Source organism: Branchiostoma floridae, chromosome 3 (genome assembly GCF_000003815.2).
Source record: "Branchiostoma floridae strain S238N-H82 chromosome 3, Bfl_VNyyK, whole genome shotgun sequence".
Classification (NCBI taxonomy): Eukaryota; Metazoa; Chordata; class Leptocardii; order Amphioxiformes; family Branchiostomatidae; genus Branchiostoma; species Branchiostoma floridae.
The window spans coordinates 16,228,394-16,248,888 of NC_049981.1; the positions used below are offsets into that span (position 1 = coordinate 16,228,394).

Sequence of the window (20,495 nt, forward strand, 5' to 3'; positions counted from 1 at the left end):
TTTTAAAAATCATTTACATGTAACGTTACATAACATTAATTAGAAAAACCCAGACAGTTGACGAAAGTGTGTGAAAGTTTATATAACGTTACAGATCATGGAACAAATTTACCAGTCAGAAGTGTACTAACCCCAGCGTCCAGTGGCCGCAGGTTTGGGGTTGTTGTAATCACGTTGATAAAAGCTGTAGGGATAGAAGAAGACATGTACACTTTTAGCGCAATGATCTACATTAGCAATAAGCAACGCTCGTGCACATAATAGCTTTCACACATGTTGAAGTTGACTTGAACTGGATACGTGCATGTGTCATCATCTTCGAGATACGCAGCGTGTTCCACCTCGCTCGAATGGAGTCTTTTCTTCTGTATCCTTCCTCCTACGACAATGCATGGTTCATTGTCTTCGGCCATAGTCACAGGGATTTGCTTAAAATCAAAACATTGACGGAGAAATCCAGAAATGCAGAAATGGCGCGCAAGTCAGTAAGTTCTGACTTTTGACCTTTGATCTAGAAGTACGGAGTCATCTCATCCAAATAACATCACAATAAGACCGCTTATCTGGCAAGCAACCGAGTAGCACACGTTTTCCCCGTTGCTTAAATTGTACACTTGGATAGTAGCTGATGTAGTCTTCTGTAACAATTTGGAGTATATCCCTTTTCAACGTTTCTCTTATCTGGCTTTCTACCTCCAAGCTTTCTACCTTCCGAAAATTGGCCTTTGACCCGATGTGATCGTCATATTATCTGTATCAAATCACATCGCGTCCGCGAATCTCACATTACCGGAAAATTGTCCCTCGGATGACTCCAGTATGTTTTGTTGAGGAAGTCAGACATTCAATACCATACTATACTGTATCATCAACTCATGGACACTATTTATTCTCACATCCTCGTGTTAGGTTCGTGGATACAACTTCACAAAAACTTAATTAACACTACAACCGGCCATGTGCTCGGCCGGAGCTGTGATTACCCGATCGTCTGTCACGATTTCGACAAAGTCCAGTTTGTTTTGAAGTGGTGCTAAACATCTCAATCTAGGCACCGGTACACAACATGCTAACTTGTAAACTAAGGAACCACTTGAGAGACAAGAGGCCTCTGTGCGATACTTCATGTTGACAAGACTCTCAACACGATGTTTATGTGTTTGATAAGAACAGGCGTGTCTATAATGCACGAGAACAAATGCCATTTGCCTTTCCTTCCAAGTAAGGGCACTGGTTCGGCTCCATGTATGTTATATTATATTGGACATCTTTTTATGTTAAAGTTTAACCAAGTGCGATTATGTTACGATAATCATGATGTCCTTGCGTGTTTTATGAAACCATAGGTTCCGCCAACTTCGAAACTCGGACAACTTCTAGTATGCTGTTTTTTCCTGAGTTCGTTCTGTCTACACGGAGTGGTAGTTAAGTTTACTTTGCTCTTAAATGTATTTTTGCTTTAATATATGACAAGTCCGTATTTTTTTATGTATTTCATTTTGGGCAACGGGCCAGAACATTTGACATCATCATCATCATCAGTTCACCGTATTTCAGTGTTCACTGATGCGGGCCGTCATTGCTCCACATATTTGAACCATGCAGTGATTTTTGATTTGTTTGTACGATTTTATTTCATGATTTTAGACTACAGTGTGGTCATGTCAGATGTCGGATGAAATGTCAATGACACTGGTAACGTTTCCCACCACCCCTGAGATAAAAGAAACGGCGGGATATTTGCGCAGGCGTGTTTATCAACAACAGAAGTACGTTGTAAACGTCCGGGCAGTGGTAGGAACTTGAGATTTCTGACTCAGTGGCGTGACTTGCCGTCTTATCTAAACTTGACCAGTTGAGCATCAGAAACAAGCTACCGACACAAAAATATGCATGACTTACATGGAGAGATTTGAGTCAAATTTCTATCTTGACTCCCCCAAATATATAATTTAGTCAAATTTTATATTGACCTAAAATTTAGAAGGTGGCATATTTGTGAAAAACAAGTGCACATTGTGCTGTACAAAGCACAGTACATGTCATAGTAGAGACTGCAATCCGGTATAATCGCAGTGCCGCGAGAAATCCCAATTGGAGTCTGTAAATTTACGGATATTTGCCTTAAACAAAGTCAGAACTTTTTGATTTCTAATTATGTCACTTATTAGAGTCGATTGGATTGACTTGAAACTTCGGGGTAAATGGGAGACCATCCCAACACATACATTCCTAGCATCCTATTGGTGAAATCGATGATTCTGCCGGATTTCAACATTTACCCTGACATAACGTTTCATGTACAAAGTACAATTGAAAATCTGACACAGGTATGTCAGTCTTGAGCTGACCGTAACGTCTCACTCATGGAAACAGAATCATTTATTGTCACTTAGAAAGTGTTACAAGTACTTGTTTGTCGTAAACACTCCGCATCATCAATCAATAGTCTGTTTTCTATCTGTTTATTTCATTGGTCGCGTAGCAGGAACTAAAGATTCCTTCTTAACTTGTTTTTCAGTGATCATGACAAGTCCGGACAGTTCACCGGGCATGTTTGTAAACAACTGTAAAACGTTTTGTTTGACTGTGTGTGAGGCAGTTGAGATGTCTGACTCATGATTGCTAAACGGAAACGACACATCACTTACCATGAGCTTAAAGACTAACTAACAACCGTTACGGTGCATGTGTAAGGATAAACAAGCTAAGAAAATGGGTGTGCTATATTGTTGCCATTTTGTGGAAGAAAGTTTGAAGCCAAAAACATGAACGATGCGTGATACCCAAGACTCGTTAAGTGTCAGGAATCCTTGGAATGTTCACCTCCATCCATCCACCCACTTTCGAGTTACCAGAGATTCCGGACATACTGAACTTGATATGCGGGACTGCCCAGTGAACGAACGATAGTCAGATACTTGAGTGGCGTGGTTCAGATCTAGACATTCAAAAAATGTATAAAAAGCCATGAATGTCCCGTAGTGTCCCTCTTATGTATGTGTGTCAAGCGTCTTCGTTCAGTAGTCGTCAAGTCGAGTCGATGTCCTGGCATGCGGACCCAATAACTCCTTCCAATTTTTTTTCATTCTCTACTACTTTAGATTCCTTGCATATCCTAATGGAGCAGCGTTAGGAAATTTGGCGTTATGTAGAGGAAATGCCACGAAATGAAAACATGTGTGGCACGTGGCGCTAGAAAGCCACAGACATCAAAAGCTCTTGGCGTATCAAGCGTACATGACAATTATATTGTCTTTCCAATATCTCGTTGCTGCGTATCTAAATCTACCATGTAAGTATGTTGTTCATTAGATGCTACTTCGCGAAGACATCTATCTAGGAGTGCGGAATGACCTTACACTTGAAACAAGTCGAAAGTTGAAGTATCTGATTTTAGTGGATCGAAGCTCAAATGTTTTTGTAGCACATTTTATCCAATATTGTACTGGTATTTTCTTCTCCAGGATTTTAACACTTGGTTTGAGAGGATCTGATTATTTCTCATAATGGCCAAAGTACTTGACCGAATATTCACTGAAATGCAAATAGTCGTGTCCACCTTCATATCAGCGTCCCTGTGATGCCCCGTGAAAATGCCAGCGCTCTCATGATTCTTGCTGATAGCGTTATTTTTCGCCGCTCGAATATTCTATAGCAAAGAGTACCATTCGTTAATGTCATCCACCTACTTCATTATTGGAAACATTCGGATCCAGGTGTCTTACTATTAAAGGGACGACTGTGGTGTAAAATATCGATTAATCGAGGAATGAATCAACACTTAAGAGGATAATTGTGGCATAGTCATGACAGTAAGATGCCCTAAACTGCTCACCTGTTTGCCCGGGTTTGTATACGGGTTTGTCCGTTTGTATGAAGACAGCCGACCCCCTCTCCTCGATAATAACCGACGTGGAGTTGTGGAAGAAGAAAACTTCCTTTTCCCCGACCCTGGCAGCTTGAGCGCAGTTTCCACACACCTAAGAAAACAAACAGCGATACTGAACTCACTATAAACCAGACTTATCTTCTAAAAATTTATATACTCGCTCAATATCGATATTGGAATAATAAGCTAATCATGTTTCAATAAATACTGACCTACCTTTAATGTAGCCTTGCCTTTTGCGTCATGGGGTACCTACAAAGAATAGATAAAGTAGAAAACGTAAGGCATCACGAGTGTGATTAACGTTGAGATTTAGGAACATGCAAAATTATTAGATATGTCCGACCTTTCAAAGCATGGCTGCATGGGCAGGTGACTTAAGAAAAAGGCCGATGTAACAAAAGAGAGATGATAATCCTGACGTTATGTTACATAGCAGTTTCAGGTGTACCTTTGCGTGTACACGTGATCATTTTCCTCTAATTGGTTTCAAGCTATACATGTATAGTCCCCCTGTCTCTGACAAAGCTACAAAAATAGGCTGACCTTTCCCATGTTTATTCCGGCTCATCCACGTATACTTGGCGAATAAGATCATGTCAAGATCTAGCACAGGCTAGTTAGTTCACCTGTTTACAGCCAATGAAAGGTGAACAGGCTTAGTAAATAAAGGTCAAGTCCGTGTGGCAGCAATGACCTGAAGCATTACAAATATCATGGTCTGGGAGAGACTTTGAAGTTCAATGTTTACCAAGATTTTCTCATAATACATGGGTTTAACTTTAAATCGTATCAACATTGACATAGGTCCAATGCCACCCTACCTTAGACCTTAGACCCTCCCACAACACTGTTGCATTGGTCAACTCGGTGCCACAGAATTTTAAATGTCATTTTGTGGAAACGGCAAACAAACAATTGATTTTGCATCATGTTTAAGAATGTCGGAAAGCGTGAAATGTTGATATGTTGTGGTGGTGATGGTGGGGATTTCCATACAGTTGAACTGGTATATTCATTAGAAGAGTCGGATATTTTTTAAAGGGATGAAGGATCTTAAAGGGATGAAGTGGCGTTTAATTACTGCTTTTTGATTCTTATAAGTTCTAAGTTACAAATTGTGATAGTATTCCCTCACTCTACATTGCCCAAGTAACACGCATGCCCAGTCAGCCCTCCCCCGGTTTATCAGTGTGTAATCCAACAAGTGGCGGCTGTGTCTCTCTCACAACACCGCCGAGCCCACTCCAGCCTACCCGCACACGGATCTGTATCTGTGGATTGTCCACAGCTGGCCTGTAGTCACCCGTATCACGGTTTAGTCCAAACACAAGTCTGGAAACCACGAGAACATGTTTCCGCCGGGCTGTACTTGACGTTATCTGTGTTTAAGAACAGGTTTCCTGTTTGTCGGATTAGACGACTTCTAGTTCTACACTTTCAGACTATCAAATTGATTTCATCTCACTGAGTCATTTCATCTTTATTTCTTCATTTCATGTATTTATTGAAGCGTCAAAAACAGATTCTTACTGCCCTACCGTTACCGACGAAGAGAGAACAATTCTACCGTTAAAATCAAGCAACCTACATGAAGAAGTGGGATAGATTTGTCTTCCACTGCCTCCAGAGAGGACGCATTTCACTTTATTATTATCTTCCATTATAGTGGATGAATCACCTATTGATATCACCGTACTGTTTCCATATTATACGTATTAGCAGTTAGCCTTTTCAATGATATGTATTTTCAATCATCAATTTGCTACCAACATCTATATATTGTTAATTCTAGCCCTTGAAAACACACAATTCATTCCTAAATTTATCATATACGACACTAACAGTTTTAAAGTGACCAGGTTGACGTTTTGGTTGCTGAAGTAGTGATGAGTTTTAAGTTATATTGAAAACCCTTCCAACACCACTCAGTGTATAGGGCAGTGCCCATCTCTGTTTCTATAGCCCCTGAGCAATACAGCTGAAGTCATGCCCACCGGAGAAAGACCTAACTAAATAATTGAGCAAACGCCGTGGTAAAGGAATGAAAAGACTGCCCTTCTGTGGCAATATCGTAATGTTTTTACCGCTACGGATTGTATCATGTACAGTGTTCCATCCCTATTTGTTTGTTTGTTTGTACTGCTCCCCGTTATAAAATGGGCTTTTAGACAAACACCGTAACGTTGCCCTACACGACGTCTACTTGTATAGGAAGATGATGGTTTCCTAATATAACTTTGTGTCAGAAAGTCTGTCAGATCTTTCGAGGATCTAGATTGTTTCCCTATGCAGAAAATGTACAGCAAAATGTCCTGGGTACGAGGTTGCCCCGGGTACGAGGTTGCCTGGGTACAGGTGGTTGACCTTCCATCACCTGATTTGGCGTGACCCTCGGTTAACTGTGGTTTGGCCCCTGTCGGTAGGGTTGACAGGATCGAACCTTGGAACCACAAAGTGTCAAAACAACGCTCTTAGGGACAAAACTATCACCGCTACAGGTCGGTAATCGTGGTACTACTCCAGTTAAAAATTGACAAAGTGCGCTCGAAATAGCACAGAGGATTACGCAATCAGTATTTATCAACTACCCGACAATTTTGAGGGTTCTTTAAGAATATGAAAATCTAAAAAAAATAAGTTCAATGCTTCAGTGCCACTTATATAAAAATGAGAGATTGAAACAGTATTATATGCACAGATGTAATGATTTTGACAGCAGGTGGTAAAACAAAGAGCTGACTCAGCGAGACACCGGACTTGACCTTAGACTATTCCACTGAAGAAGTTTACAGGGAGGGTGAACGTTGCTTTGATATAAGAAAAATAAATAAATAGAAAACATCACAGAATGTTGCCACAGAGCTTCACACTTCACATCTAAACACATCTCCTGAAATCTGATAATTGAACTGTCTTAATTATATGTTTTGTAAGAAGAGAGTCTTTGTCCTACCTTGAGACGTAAACTTCCTTTTCCTGTACAAGAAGAAAAGAACAAAACAATCGTGAGTTGACGCAAACACAGCTGAACCAAACTTACTTGTAGGACGTCTGTCTATTGATAACGCAAAATGCACAATATTTACAGCAATTGATGTACATATATCTAACTTCAGTTCTATAGTTCATTGTAATCTAATATTTCTTCAAAGGTTCGTTACTCCAACGTACATGTTTATTTGATAAATGTTTTTTAAAAGGAAAATGGCTGCCATCTTCCCTTATTGTTCATTTGTACTATCGTCGTCTTCATGTTCGAAAGTAACGCAATATCTGTCATAACTGAGACCATATAAAGATTACTCCAATATATCACAAGTCAGGGAATTTCCTAATCTCCAAGCAGATCCTACGGTAGCATAAGATAGTATCAAAAGCTGGCAGAGGACTGAAGCCGGCTTAGGAGTGTGTTTCGCTACCGGGGAAAATGGAAAATGGACACCTTTTGGCTGACTACAGTCTTTGGCCAGTTTGGTACTATCTTATGCCATTGTAGGATCTCCTTGGAGATTAGGAATTTCCAAGCTTCGGCCCTGTGGGACACCCTGTATTTTGGGGATTTTAAGTCGGAGTTAAAAACAGACAGGAATGCGGTAAGAAATAGACGACCTACCCAGTAGCACATCGGTACCGAGAGGTTTATACCCCGTGGTATCCGGCAGTCTACTGGGACAGATTTGTGGCTTTGAGGACCAGCCGGGGCTGCACCCCCTTCGGGCACCGGTGCGAGTGTGACAAACGTATAAGGCGGCAACCAGACTCTTGTATACAGTATAGTAGCCGATTGTATTAACGAAAAAGTGTGTTTTGTGCATTTTACACCGCTTGTAATTACTGTAAACAAAACGGGTATGTACATAAGGTAGAGCCATACTGATTTGATTATGTGGATGACATCGTCAGGACACCCCAAAACTGATGCGGGCGTGCAAAAAAAACATCATGACATTCATTAGGTAATCTAAGTGGTCAGCAAAATTAAACAAATGACCAAGGACGTCTCATATAACGTCCTTGAAATGACTGAGCACGCTGAACTTGGTATTGCAAACAATTGAATTCGTCATTTCTGTCGCCGATCATTTCGCAACTTCTCTCTGACTTTGGAAGACTAGATCATTGGTCTCTATTTTGTGGGCCATGCTCAGTCCTTAGTCATTGGTTATAAAAGCTCAATTGTGGTCGCTTAACGGCAAATATCTAATGAAGAGGGCGCCTTAAGGGGGTACATTATCTCATCAAAGCTGCTGTACGTTGATGGCGTCGCTTCGTTCAAGATTTGAATTTGTGTTACCATGCCTTTTAAACGAGGTGTAATGAAGAACGTACAAGTATGACTAAAATGACAGTAAAACACACAGAGGGAAAAAGATTAATCATTTTATCGCTGAAATTTGTTGAGCGCTCTGTCAAATCGCAAGACCATAGCGACACTGTAAAGCATGACCACAGAAACACTGTAAAGCACGACCATAGAAACACTGTAAAGCACGACCATAGCGACACTGTAAAGCCGAAGCTAAGCTTCAGTGAGATACCACCTTTAGCAATCAATAACGTTACAACGGAGAGAGCATGCTGTATTTTACGGCATCAGTGTGAGAATACCGGCTTATTTGTCCCGTCTGAATTGTATCAAGTGCTGAAATAGCCACAGAAAGTTTACCGAGTAACAGATTTTATACACTGAACCGGTGTGCCGAAGGGCTTTGACATCCGAAGTGTCTATTTACTCCCCCAATTATCTTTGTCGGTGTTTCAGTGATCTGGAGTTACGGGTAAACTACGTTATCTTTATTGGCGCAGGTGGAGCATCCTTTGTATCACTCTTAGGGTTTTACTGCGTAGTATGTTTTTGTTTGTTTCGCAAAACGTTAACCGGTAAACATACGGTTTCGATAAGGAGTTACAGTTAAATGCACATACGTATGCCCGACAACATTTAACCAACAAGGGCAGGGGTAAGTAAAGGAATAAGCTAGGGGGCGATTGCTTATTTATTTATTGTTGTCACGTGACAAAAACAGCGGATCATTCATTCTGAAGAAGCGAGAACATTCTGAAGAAGGCGAGATCATTTTTCGAAAATGAGATCGTTGAAACTTTTGCAATCTTATATCTTTTTATGTACTGGGCCAAAGTAAAGTCAAGTAAACGACAATGCTATTAAATGACACGGAAGAATCCCTTTTGGGCAAGTTTAAGAACCAAACACACTTATCGAAAAGACAATAATTTCTTGTTGGCGTGAGTGATTAAAGAATTTACAATCCTATAACTATACGTACACCAGGGGCAATAGTCTAATTGAGACCTCCAAGTTAGCCAAATTTTAGCCACTCCAGACCTTTGCAACTCAGCTCTTGGCTGTAAAGAGTTGGCTTACTACATAACGAATAACAATAACTAAAGTAGTTGTCGACCGACCTGTGATTGTTTCCGCGGCAGAAGCCACACTGGCCCTGTTGATGTGCACAGTGGCCTCCACATGGACAGGACTGGTGACGTTAAACATCGTGATGCTGATGACTTCCTCTACACCAGGTCTGAACACCATGGGGGCGACCGCCATGTAACCCGCCTCACGGCTGATGGAAGGAACGGGTGAATGAACGAATGAATGAATGAATGAATGAATGAATGAATGAATGAAATTATTTTCAATTTGATATCTAAAATGCTTTGATACCTTACTACAGTTTTTTCAATCTTGACATTATTTCACAAGTGTTGGTCCGGTCCTGACAAGCTATCTCGGTGACGTTTTTAAAGGAAGACTCCACCTTACGTCTAATGAACTGAGTTTGAAATGCAATTTCTATCTTGTCTCTCTTCCTATAGTAATCATGAAATAACATTCTTAAGAATCTATCTGTATTGAATCGATTGTTGCCTCGTAAGCTATGAAGAGGCCTAGCCAAAGTAATTTTTTGGCGTATACAACGTCATACATCTGAACCATTTCTCTTCTACAAAATAAAATAGAATATCTAACTGCATATTTGCGGAAGTGGGTGACGTACATGAGAAAGAATGTCAGACGGGGACCGTGCCTTCCTGGCGTGTGGTCACACCAAGGTCACGGTCAAGAACAACTCGTGAAGGACAAGGCTGCCGGGTGTGCGCCAATGTCAAGGATATTTCTGTTGTTCTTTCACAGAGCTAAATGTTTTCATTCAGAAAATGCACAATTATCAACAGTGTAGTTTCATAGGTTTAGAGTAATATATCTTACACAATGTGGCATCGTACTTATTCTATTCTGGGTCTATTGAGGTTGAAAATGCTTGAATTGTTAAAAAGAGACAAGCATTTGTCTATACCTTTCGTAACTTTTCAAAATAAAACAAGGTCTTGTAAATGTGTTGGCACGTGAAATGTTGCTATCTAGATGTAAATAGACACGAAGGGGCCTAATCATATAGCTGACCGACACCTTACTGTATCACCGTCACCCCTCATAAACGCGACACAAATAAGAAAGCGTACATTTGAATCGTTTAGAAACTAACACACCAGACTCATTTTTTCATCATGTATTCAAGCACTCATGCATTAGGAAATAAAAAGAGATTTCCGTAACCACTTCTGTCAAAACTCGTGACCTATTATGCGATGTGCATAGCGGCCCTTCCTATATTTCAACGCATTCAGTTCTTTCCGGATCAGCTGCCTTTGTTGTTGTTATTGGTGGAAACTCCGGTCACAACGTGGAATCAAAAGTCGCTCCTGTTTACGACAACTTTCTTTCACACAGCTCTAAAAAGTCTTTGTCAGCAGCACCGCGAGTTAAACGTGACCCCTGGCCTCGGATTCCAAAGATCCCCACACCGCATAAAATGTCAAAATAGGCAGGGTTTTTACAAGGGATGGTTGTGTGTGGTTACAAGATTATCGAGGCTTTGGGGGACAAACATTATGCAAGCCAAGATTACACAACTGCGCTTATAGCTTAGAGCAACTTGTTTTTCTACCATGTTCTCTGCTCACACGACAAAAACAAGACTTGTTTAAGACACTCCTCCAGACATAGTCATTTATTAATCAGCCGGGTTTACACCTTCGACTGTTTGCTGACAGATAAGAAATAGTTCATTTGAGCCTTGGAGAAAAATAAGTAAACTTATAGTTGTAGCAGTTACATCATTCGTAAGAGCATAATCTAAATAAAGCACCCTCGGTCCAAATGTCATAGTCAGTTCGCACGGTGCAAGTGTCAAATGTTCAACCTGATGTTTGCTGAATGCTGATTACCCACTGTTATCATCCAGTCAGATTAGCTACATGGCAAATAAATCTGTCCCTTCCCCCGGCGACTTCCCCCTCTCCTTTCCCACTTTGGAAAGAAAAACGCTGCACATTCTTGAAAGCTCGTTAAGTTCCGAACTAGGAAATGTGGAAAGCCGCTAAATAAGGACCAAATGCTCCCACCTGCTGGCCGCGGCCGAGCCCAGAAGCGTGGCGAGAAGGAGCCATGGCAGCCCCAGAGGCAAGGTCAGTCCGTTCGGAGCCATGCCCGTCCACAGCCAACACGCTTGCTTCCCTCCACTGAAATCCCGACTCACCACAATCCTCTCGGAGAACTCCAAGGACGGGAAATGACGTCAACGTTACGTCACGGATAGTCGAGATTGTTGGGACAGGCGCTTGTGAGCTTTAAGTCCGTGTTAAGAAAGACAGAAGACACCAACCAACTGGTAAGGTGATCGCAAGTTGGACTCCCCTCTTAGAATGGTGGAGTGTTCCACATTTTTATTGCATCTGCAATAATAGACACCCCTGTTTTGTTAACTTCATCACGAACTAACAGATATTCATCCCGACTGACTAATATGTCAAACGTTTAAGAGACTTGATATCTAAACTATGATTTTACGGACAAATACTAAACGTCTCCCCTTAGGAAAGTCAATGGATTGACCCATGCGGTTCTTCTGATCAGATTTATATGTGATTCATTACGGAGAGTTAAGTGCCTTCCCAGCGTGCCCCGGGGCGGGGGAGGCAGGAGTACTTGCGGCACACGTGTGTGTCGGTGGGCGGCAGTCCGGGGGACCGTGACCGCCAACTCCAGGGGTTACCCTTTAAACACTCTTGTGGGCTAGGATTATTACCTCCATGAAATGTCATGGAATGGAGGTTATATTTTCTGTTATGTGTCTCTGTCTGTGTAGATGATTACTCAAGAACGGCTGGATGGATTGGTTTCATACTTGTTGTGTTGGTGGGGTGTGATGAAAGCTTGAATCGATGAGATTTTGGGAGCCGTATCTGTCGTTATAATTGATGTAATAATATCAGAAATCACCCCTATATTTGCGTTATATTGGAACAGGCATCATGGTTTCCCTCTTTGTTAATCACCTTATCTCCAAGCAGGTGGTGAGGTGATTTGTTTCGCCAGTGATAGCCATGAACATATGTTTTTTTTTGGATCAGTTGACAACAACTGTTGGGAGGAAACGATAGCCTCGACTCAAGAACGGCTGGGTGGATTGGTTTCATACTTAGTGTGTTGGTGGAGTGTGATGATAGCTGGAAGTGATTAGATTTTGGGCCTCGTATCTGTCGATATAATCGATGTAATAATATACGAAATCACCCCTATATCTGCGATATATTGGAACAGGCATCGTGGTTTCCCTCTTTGTTAATCACCTTATCTCCAAGCAGGTGATGAGGTGATTTGTTTCGCCAGTGATAGCCATGAACATATGTTTTTTTTATCAGTTGACAACAACTGTTGGGGGGAAAACGATAGCCTCGACTGAAGAACGGCTGGTGGATTGATTTCATACTTGATGTGTTGGTGGGGTGTGATGATTGCTGGAAGTGATTAGATTATGGGCCCCGTATCTGTCGTTATAATCGATGTAATAATATCAGAAACCACCCCTATATCTGCGATATACAGTTGACATCGTAGAGCATCTGTTGGGGGGAACCAGGACAATTTTGAAAGTGATAATAAATTGTATTTATGTACTTGTGCGTTTAGGAACAAGCTGTATTATATTTCTTTTGTGCCGTTAGATGTTATGTGGTCCACCTTGCGTCACGCTGAAGTTTTGTTAGTATGTACTCGGTTTTATTAGATATATATTATGTGGATGTGTTTGGTAGTACCCTATCTGAACAGTTGACGTCATATAGCAACTGGTTAGGGCATCTGTAACAGTTGACTCCTTAGAGCAACTGTTTGCCGATCCTGGACAATTTGAATATGATAATTAACTTTGTATTCATCCACTTGTGCCTTTGGGGACCTGGTGTGTCATACTTCGTTTATGCTGTTAGATGTTTCGTGCTCCACGTGGCGTTACGCTGATGTTGTGTTGGTATGTACTTTGATATATCTGGCATAAACTTGTCCCCGTAACCTATATGTGGGTATTGGTTGATGGACATTTTGTGTCTTATTGCTTGTGTTGAAGATGTGTTTGTATCCTGATGTGTCGCAGTAATTTGTTATGGATTCTGAAACATACTCTCTACCTTGCAAGTTGCCAGTACTATCATAACATGATAATATAAACATCACAAAGATTCCACACACCTGCTGCATGTTACCATAGGCCCATGTGATAACTATCCACACAACTAGTAGAAATAACACGAATATCATTACATACAAGTCATCATCAACAAGCATAAAATCGACAAAAACACTCAATATATCATGGAGGTATGAGGTCGCCGAACTCTAGTTAACCCTTAGTTTGGCCCATTCTGGCCATGTTCCCAGCTGTTGGAACAACATACCAGACTACTTAGCATTTGTCTTAGTGATGTTCTTCACCTTAAGCCGGTTTCTTCATGGTAACTTTCAAAATGGCCCGCCCATTTATGCCTTTGCGCATATAAAGTGTGTATGAGTTGCATATTCAATTTTTGTTTTAGGTACATGTGGAGTTTGCGGGAAGTTGTTTTAACTTTGAACCATCGTTGTCCAACCGAAAAATTCCTTTTTCGTCCCGAACTTTACCTAATACAAAGAGTGTAAAATAGACAATTCATACTAACTCGCAGATATGCGTGAAGTGTTAGGCTTTTGATACCCATAGTAAACAAGAAAAGATGTATCTTTTTTACTTGTGCAACAACATCATTCTTTGTTCAAGGGTACAGCTGGATAGTATAAACACACCTTGTTATAGTAAATGCGCCTTGTTAGTGTAAGAACACATCTTTAGTCTAAACATATGTGGAATTTCAGTACTCCTTCCACTCAGGAAATTTGGCTTTGCAGCGAGGAATCTGAATCTGTCAACAAAACAAATACATGGAGCGACCCTGAAAAAACGACTGGCTTTGAATGCCCCTGTCTCATAACGGTAGAAACGGGTGTCTGCATGGCATTTTTCGCGAGAAATATCAATTCGCCGTAGCCAGTCCGCTCTTATACATAAATTATTCGTGAAGCATAATTTTTCGTTCTGAATCTACGTAGCACGTTGTCTGTTATCGATTCAGAGTCCATCCTTAACTTAAGTGACAATATCTTTTGGTGTAGTCCAACGCCGGATTTCCTCAAAATCACATCGTAACCTCCATAAATGTATGTACTGGAAACACCTATTCTCCAAGCAGATGTTGAGTCTCCGCGACTCAACCTGTGCTTGAAGAATAGGAAACACCCCTTTGGTTAGGGTCAAGCGCCCAGGAAGCGGTACCGCACAGCTAATGTCAATTCCCCACGTGTTGGGAGACCGCCTTCCTCAAATTCACCGGATCTGATATTTGCTTCCGTGTTGAATATTGTAGAGAGTTCCATTATAAAACCTAATACCTGATCATGAAACTGTATAAGCGAAATGACAGTTTGAATTCCTAAAATATGACAACGTTTTTCATCCACTGATTGACGTGCGCGGGTCGTCGTAGTTAGTTTATATACTCTAGTCGCTAGTTAGTGAGGCTGGGGATAGGTGAAGGGGGTATGCTCCTAGCAAACTGTAATTAGGACGGCAATCAGGCTAGACGGAAGACACGTTTGCCCAATCTATTTCATAGTGCTGTTTGAAGCAAAAACGAAAGGAGGCGCTCTGCCTGGGACCGAAAACCAAATTGTGACAAGGCCCCGTTCAACTGAAATTAAGCTATAAACGTCACATTGCTACAAAGGGGTAGTTTAGGAAGTACTTCAGAGCCCGGCCGGGGCCTAAATCGGCTAGACACCGCGCGGGACCCCTAGGTTATGCGACGTAGGGCCTACTAGTAACCTCCCAAGTTCCCAGAACAAAACATAAAAAAACATGTTTGATACCTGGCATGACTATGATCTGAATATACCGTTCAATATCTTATAAGTACCGAATGTCCTTATTTTCAGATTTCTCCTTATTCAATTCAGCCTTTACACGATCGCGAGTGGCTAAGAAGTAAGAATACATAGCATCAGTTCAAAAGAAGATCATACGGTAAATAGACACGAAATAGGAAGGCAGGAGTATCAAAAATGGTAAACTTATTCTAAAGGACGGTTATGTGACATGTTAAATGTGGCACTAGCTGTTAGAATGAGTTCGTAATACTTGAGTGCAGCGCTTTTTTCTTGACTTACAATATTAACTCAATAAAAGATCTTAAAACAAATTTATGATGTTAGATCATGATTGACCAAGATTTTTGAAAATGGTGAATAAACTTCGAATTCATATCTACTTAAAAGCAAACAATACTACTGATACTACGATACTGTGAAATCTATTGTTCATATTATTTCATGCTGTCCTTATCACAGCAGCTCAATTTGAATAAGTCTAGTTCGGAACATTGACAAGTCGATAATGGAACAGTGGAACAAGATGACAGCATGGACAATTGTATCAGTGAAACTCTTTATTTTCCACTAAGAATGTTTCGTGCTCAAACCATAACAACAGATGACGACGAAAATGCGAATACGGAAAATATATAAAAACCAGACACAGTCTGACTACATGTAGATTAATTAAAAGAGTTATAATAATAGAAGAAAACTTTGTCTCATTGTAATCACATTTCATCTGCCTTCTATGATCAAAACCAACCTAACGTTTCAAAAGGTAGATGTCATGTACAGTGGTTGGGTTGCTGGATACATACTGTCCTTTTCTGTGTGCACTAGGTATTGTCAAATACGTTCTTTGTAGAGTTGTGCATTCATCTATGTTGTGCTGTGTGTATATGAACTGGTATCTGTGCTCTCTGACACCCATGTTATGGTGTTTTGACGTGTTGCTGCAGCAATGCGCAATGTCAGCTTAGGGATCGACAATTTGGTCTAGAGGCGTGAAGGAATGCTGTTCCATCTCATCGTGCTGTTGGACCTCTGGGATTAGAGAGATACCGCCCGACGCATTCATTTGTTCGTCGCGGATGTCGTCCAAATTGACGCTGCTGTACGGTTCGATATGCAGGGTGTTATCAATTGCATCCAAAGGTACGGTAAGGTAAGGTCTCAGCTCCGATTTCTGCTCAGTTTCTTTTGTTGTTACAGTGTCCTTGTTGATGCTGTTGTTAGCAGACGGTTTGTATAGGCGATTGGAAATCAGTCGAGATGTGTCGATGGTGACCCCGTGATGTTGACGGTAGGGACCATGTCTTGCCGAATTTTCCTCAGTTTCTTTCTTTTCTTTGGCGCCTGGGTTTCCACCCGATGGAAGGATACCGTCCGATGTAAGCTTCAGGTGCAAATCTTTATCCGTTTCTTCATTACGAATGTCCTCCAAATTGACGGTGCTGTAAGGCTCGATATGCAGGGTGTTGTTGATGGCATCGAAAGGTACAGTGAGGTAAGGTGTCAGCTGTGAGTTCTCTTCAGTTTCTTCTGTTGTTTTAGTGTCCTTGTTGGCGTTGTCCAAAGCAGATCCAGAGCATTTGTACAGCCGATTAGAGATCAGTTCAGATGTGTTGATGGTGACGCTGTGTCTTGCGAAATCCTCCACAGTTTCTTCTGGCTCTTCCTTGTCGTTGACATCCCCTGTGGCAGAGTGTTGGTACATCCGATTACTGATGAGTTGAGAACTGATGATGACGCCGTGCTGTCTGAGGACCTGATTTTGTCTTCTCCCTGAAACACGTCTCTTGTGCATTATAACCGCCACTGCCGTCCCAATTGACAGACCTATAACGGTAACAGTAAGTCCGAGAGGTATGTAAAGATAGTCAATTGAAGGTTGTTTTCCGTCAGCAAGATTCGTATCCAGTACAAGGCCAAGGGTACTGACCATGGTACCCAAAGTTGTTTTCCTCGCCAGCTGCGTCAGGGCAGAACCTGTGGTCCCGAATGACTTTTCAGGGAGCGTAGTAGATTCTGCCATTGGAGATGTGGATGCCATTGCAGATCGGGATGCGGATGTCGGTTCTGAAGATAAGCAGAGTGACTTGGTGTGGAGCGATTTGAAGTGGTAGCCGGTCAGTTCAGGTGGGGACATGCACCGAAGATTGCCAGCAAAAACAATGTTCGAGCTAGCCAAAGTCGTGGCGTTGCAGACCAGCCATGTCATTCTACCGTCACAAACTAAGGGGTTGCCTTTGAGAAAAATGGTGAGCCGTGAGTCAACGATTATCCTCCAAGCCGTTCCCGATACCGTGCTGATTTGGTTATCCTCAAGATTAAACAGCAGGCGCGCCACAGTTGTGCAGCGACGGATCAGTGACAGAGCCTCAAAAGGTACCGCCTTCAGTTGATTGTCGTGCAAGTACATCTTCTTTAAGCTGTGGAGGCCAACGGCCGCCCTCGGAGACATTGTCTTGATGAGGTTATGATCCAGAAAGATTGTCTCCAAACTGGGCAGGCTGTAGAAGGTATGGTCATCGATATTCAGGAGGCGGCTGCACCGGATGGCTATTGACATTATGGTCGGTACGGAGGAGAAGGCACCCGCTTCTGTACAAGAAGGAACGAACGCATTACTATCTCTATGTTCTTATTGTTGCTGGTGCGCCCTTTGAATACTTATTTTATTGCACCATGGATATTTTCAGCCAAAATTTAATGTTGCCATCAGCCATAAAGGCGTCATTTCAATATGAAATATGTTGCCGATAGTTGATTGGGTAAGTCTTACATATGTATGAATAGATCTAGAAATTGGATACATATTTTAGATTGCTAAAATGCGTTTTCAAAACATCAGTGTTTTTAAAAATCAATGTAAAAATTTACTTTGTCTTTGGATTGTTTTGCTTGGTTACATTTGTGAGAGACTAAAATGTATGCTTTCGTACTATTTCTAAAATTACTACATACAATATGAAAAAATGTATGCTAGCATTGCTATGTTCTTTCCTCTTATTTTATCTCTGTAAACCTGATTCTACATTTTTCTTTCAACCTATCACAAGATTCTATTTCTAGCTGCCAGTTCAAATGATTGAAAAAAATCCTCCCACGGAATCCTAATTATATTGCTTGTTTCCTACGTCTGCAAAAATCTTGTAATTTTTCTTAGTCAAAACAGTTGGCATATCCCCACACCCACCTATAGCCTGGATGGTGCTGCCGGTTATACCGAATGTGATGAGGTTGGGTAGCTGCGGGATGTGCTGTTTGGTGAGGGTGGTGAGGTTGAACAGATCATTCAGCATGATTCCAGTCACGGACTGGTCAAACCCAGTAGGTACGTCATTCAGACACGTCAGGCCATGATTTTCTGCACTGCAAACTCTGTCAGCGGTAACCTGCACGGAGAAGAAAAACAAATTCGTTGAGGACGCACAGGAAAGGTATACGTAGTGAGTAACGCCTCCGTCAAAGGGGGCTCGTCATGACATTTACACATTATCAAATCACTCCCAACTGAAAATATTTTACAAATCTATTGACTTTTGAAGAGTTTTTGTGGGTATATATTTGCGTGTTAGGTATAGAGCTCGAGGTTCTTGAATATTGTCGGCTTGCTATGAATGAATTCTGTTTTCCGTACAAGAAGAGTGACCGTGAGGGCGCGGTCACACACGCCATACGATCGCGAAAACTAAGCTGGTCATTCTGGGGGACAGCCATGCATGTGTCGGTCCTACAAAGTTCAACTGTCGCTACAAGTGAGGATCGTTGTCGGTGGTTAGTCCTGTCACAGCCTGCTTAAATATCGCACGACGTATGTGGCCGCGCCCTGGATGATGTTGTCTTACCGTTATTCCACGTGAAACGCACGATATCCGATAACTGCTGTCTCGCTGGGTCGGGCACATGCAGCTCTTCCTTTTCACAAATTTCCACTCGTGCTGCACGAAGCACTCCTCTGGGCAGGGCGAGGAAAACTTCAGAACCAACAAGACCAGGATGGCGACACACTGCCCCGTCCTTTTCTCCATGGCCATACGACTGGACAGCACGTACGCACAGACCGACAAACTCCACAACTAGCGATAACACGTCTGTGCGGGGGCGGGGTGATATATCTGATTGGTACGTCCAGGGACGTTATATGGCGTCCTTGGTATTTCCGGCATTACTTTCTTCTGTTGATTGTGTGCACAGATCAATGGCCAGGCTGAATGAATAAGCGCTAGCAGTATTTCGGGATGGAGAGTATTTACATCTTTTTATCTGATAATATTAATCTCAATTTTTTTTGCGCTGTGTGCATGAAAGGCGGTGTGGTTGAACCGTAAACCTTTTATGCAAATTGTAACCTCCATGTGGTGTAGTCAGAATGTTATAGACAAGAAATTGGATCAGTGAGATTCAAGGTATGGAGAATACTATTTCAGCCTTTCATGACCCCGCGCGGCCTAAATACATAATTTCATGAAAACCCAGTAAGGAGACTGAGATGAAACAGATACAAATATGTTTGAAATTGTTTCTTCAATAAATAAATAATAAACATGCTGTTAAAGAGCCGATATTATAAACCCCTTTAGTTCTTTTTCATACGAAGATCCTGTAACAAGACGTATTGTAAGATGTTCAACTAGAACTGAGGTAACAGTTGCAAGCAGATACATATGTATGTCTACCTTTACATTGTCTAACCTAACAAAGTACTGCTCAATAAACTGTTTATTCTTACTTCACCAAATTTATATATCCAGTGACCCAACCCTTCTAATTATTTCTGTTCCTAAACCATTTTGCAACATTATATTATTCAAACACCCCAGGTTGGGGCGCTACTTTTACCCAGTTTACTTAAAAAATAATGGCAGGCGTCTAGTATAGGTCATTGACTTTATTTGTTTTGGGGGAAAAACAGAGCAAAATCAACATGTTTCCCTTCCGCAAAGGTAAATATAATCAGTTAAACTCATCTCTAAAACCTGCATGTAGCATTTTTACACTTGGACAATATTCATAGCGTATTAGAAGGGCAGAGTAATGTGGGAAAAACGAAGCCATTTGATCAAGTTTCAAGATATTTAAGAAAAATGACACAATCTCAGCCTTACACTATCGACTGTATACGGATTGGATACGAGAACGCATAGAGCATGCATGAATAATATTGCTTTGAAGGGTTAGAAAGTGTAAAATGTGTCAATTGTTAGTATCGATTTTTGCGACGTCGTGGGCATATTCGTATGTCTTTTGAGTTGTGGTTGGTCAGAATTGTTATAGACGAGAAATCAAATTGGTAACATAACAGGTGTGGAGAAAAAATGTATTTCA

General features: G+C 41.4%; 2 protein-coding genes across 3 annotated transcripts in view; both read right to left on the minus strand.

Moving 5' to 3' along the window:
- LOC118410828 (C3 and PZP-like alpha-2-macroglobulin domain-containing protein 8) overlaps positions 1–11,619 on the minus strand; it is a 47,625-nt gene extending 36,006 nt beyond the window's left edge. The window contains exons 1-6 of one of the 2 annotated variants that reach the window (XM_035812661.1): positions 11,327–11,619; positions 9,323–9,483; positions 6,849–6,871; positions 4,109–4,144; positions 3,839–3,983; positions 132–184 (exon numbers count right to left, since the gene is read on the minus strand). In XM_035812661.1, the coding sequence (XP_035668554.1) occupies positions 132–184; positions 3,839–3,983; positions 4,109–4,144; positions 6,849–6,871; positions 9,323–9,483; positions 11,327–11,409 (501 nt within the window). In that variant the 5' untranslated portion in view covers positions 11,410–11,619. Of the gene's footprint in view, positions 1–112; positions 185–3,838; positions 3,984–4,108; positions 4,145–6,848; positions 6,872–9,322; positions 9,484–11,326 lie in introns of those variants that run through there. The other variant, XM_035812662.1, reaches the window with a different exon arrangement.
- Positions 11,620–15,764: 4,145 nt separating this feature from the next.
- Positions 15,765–19,407, minus strand: LOC118412553. The gene is made up of 3 exons (XM_035815474.1): positions 19,016–19,407; positions 18,364–18,562; positions 15,765–17,768 (listed from the first exon to the last, which is right to left on the minus strand). Exons 1-3 carry the CDS (start codon positions 19,202–19,204, stop codon positions 16,141–16,143), a joined length of 2,016 nt encoding a protein of 671 aa, XP_035671367.1. The 5' UTR covers positions 19,205–19,407; the 3' UTR covers positions 15,765–16,140.
- Positions 19,408–20,495: the final 1,088 nt, after the last annotated feature.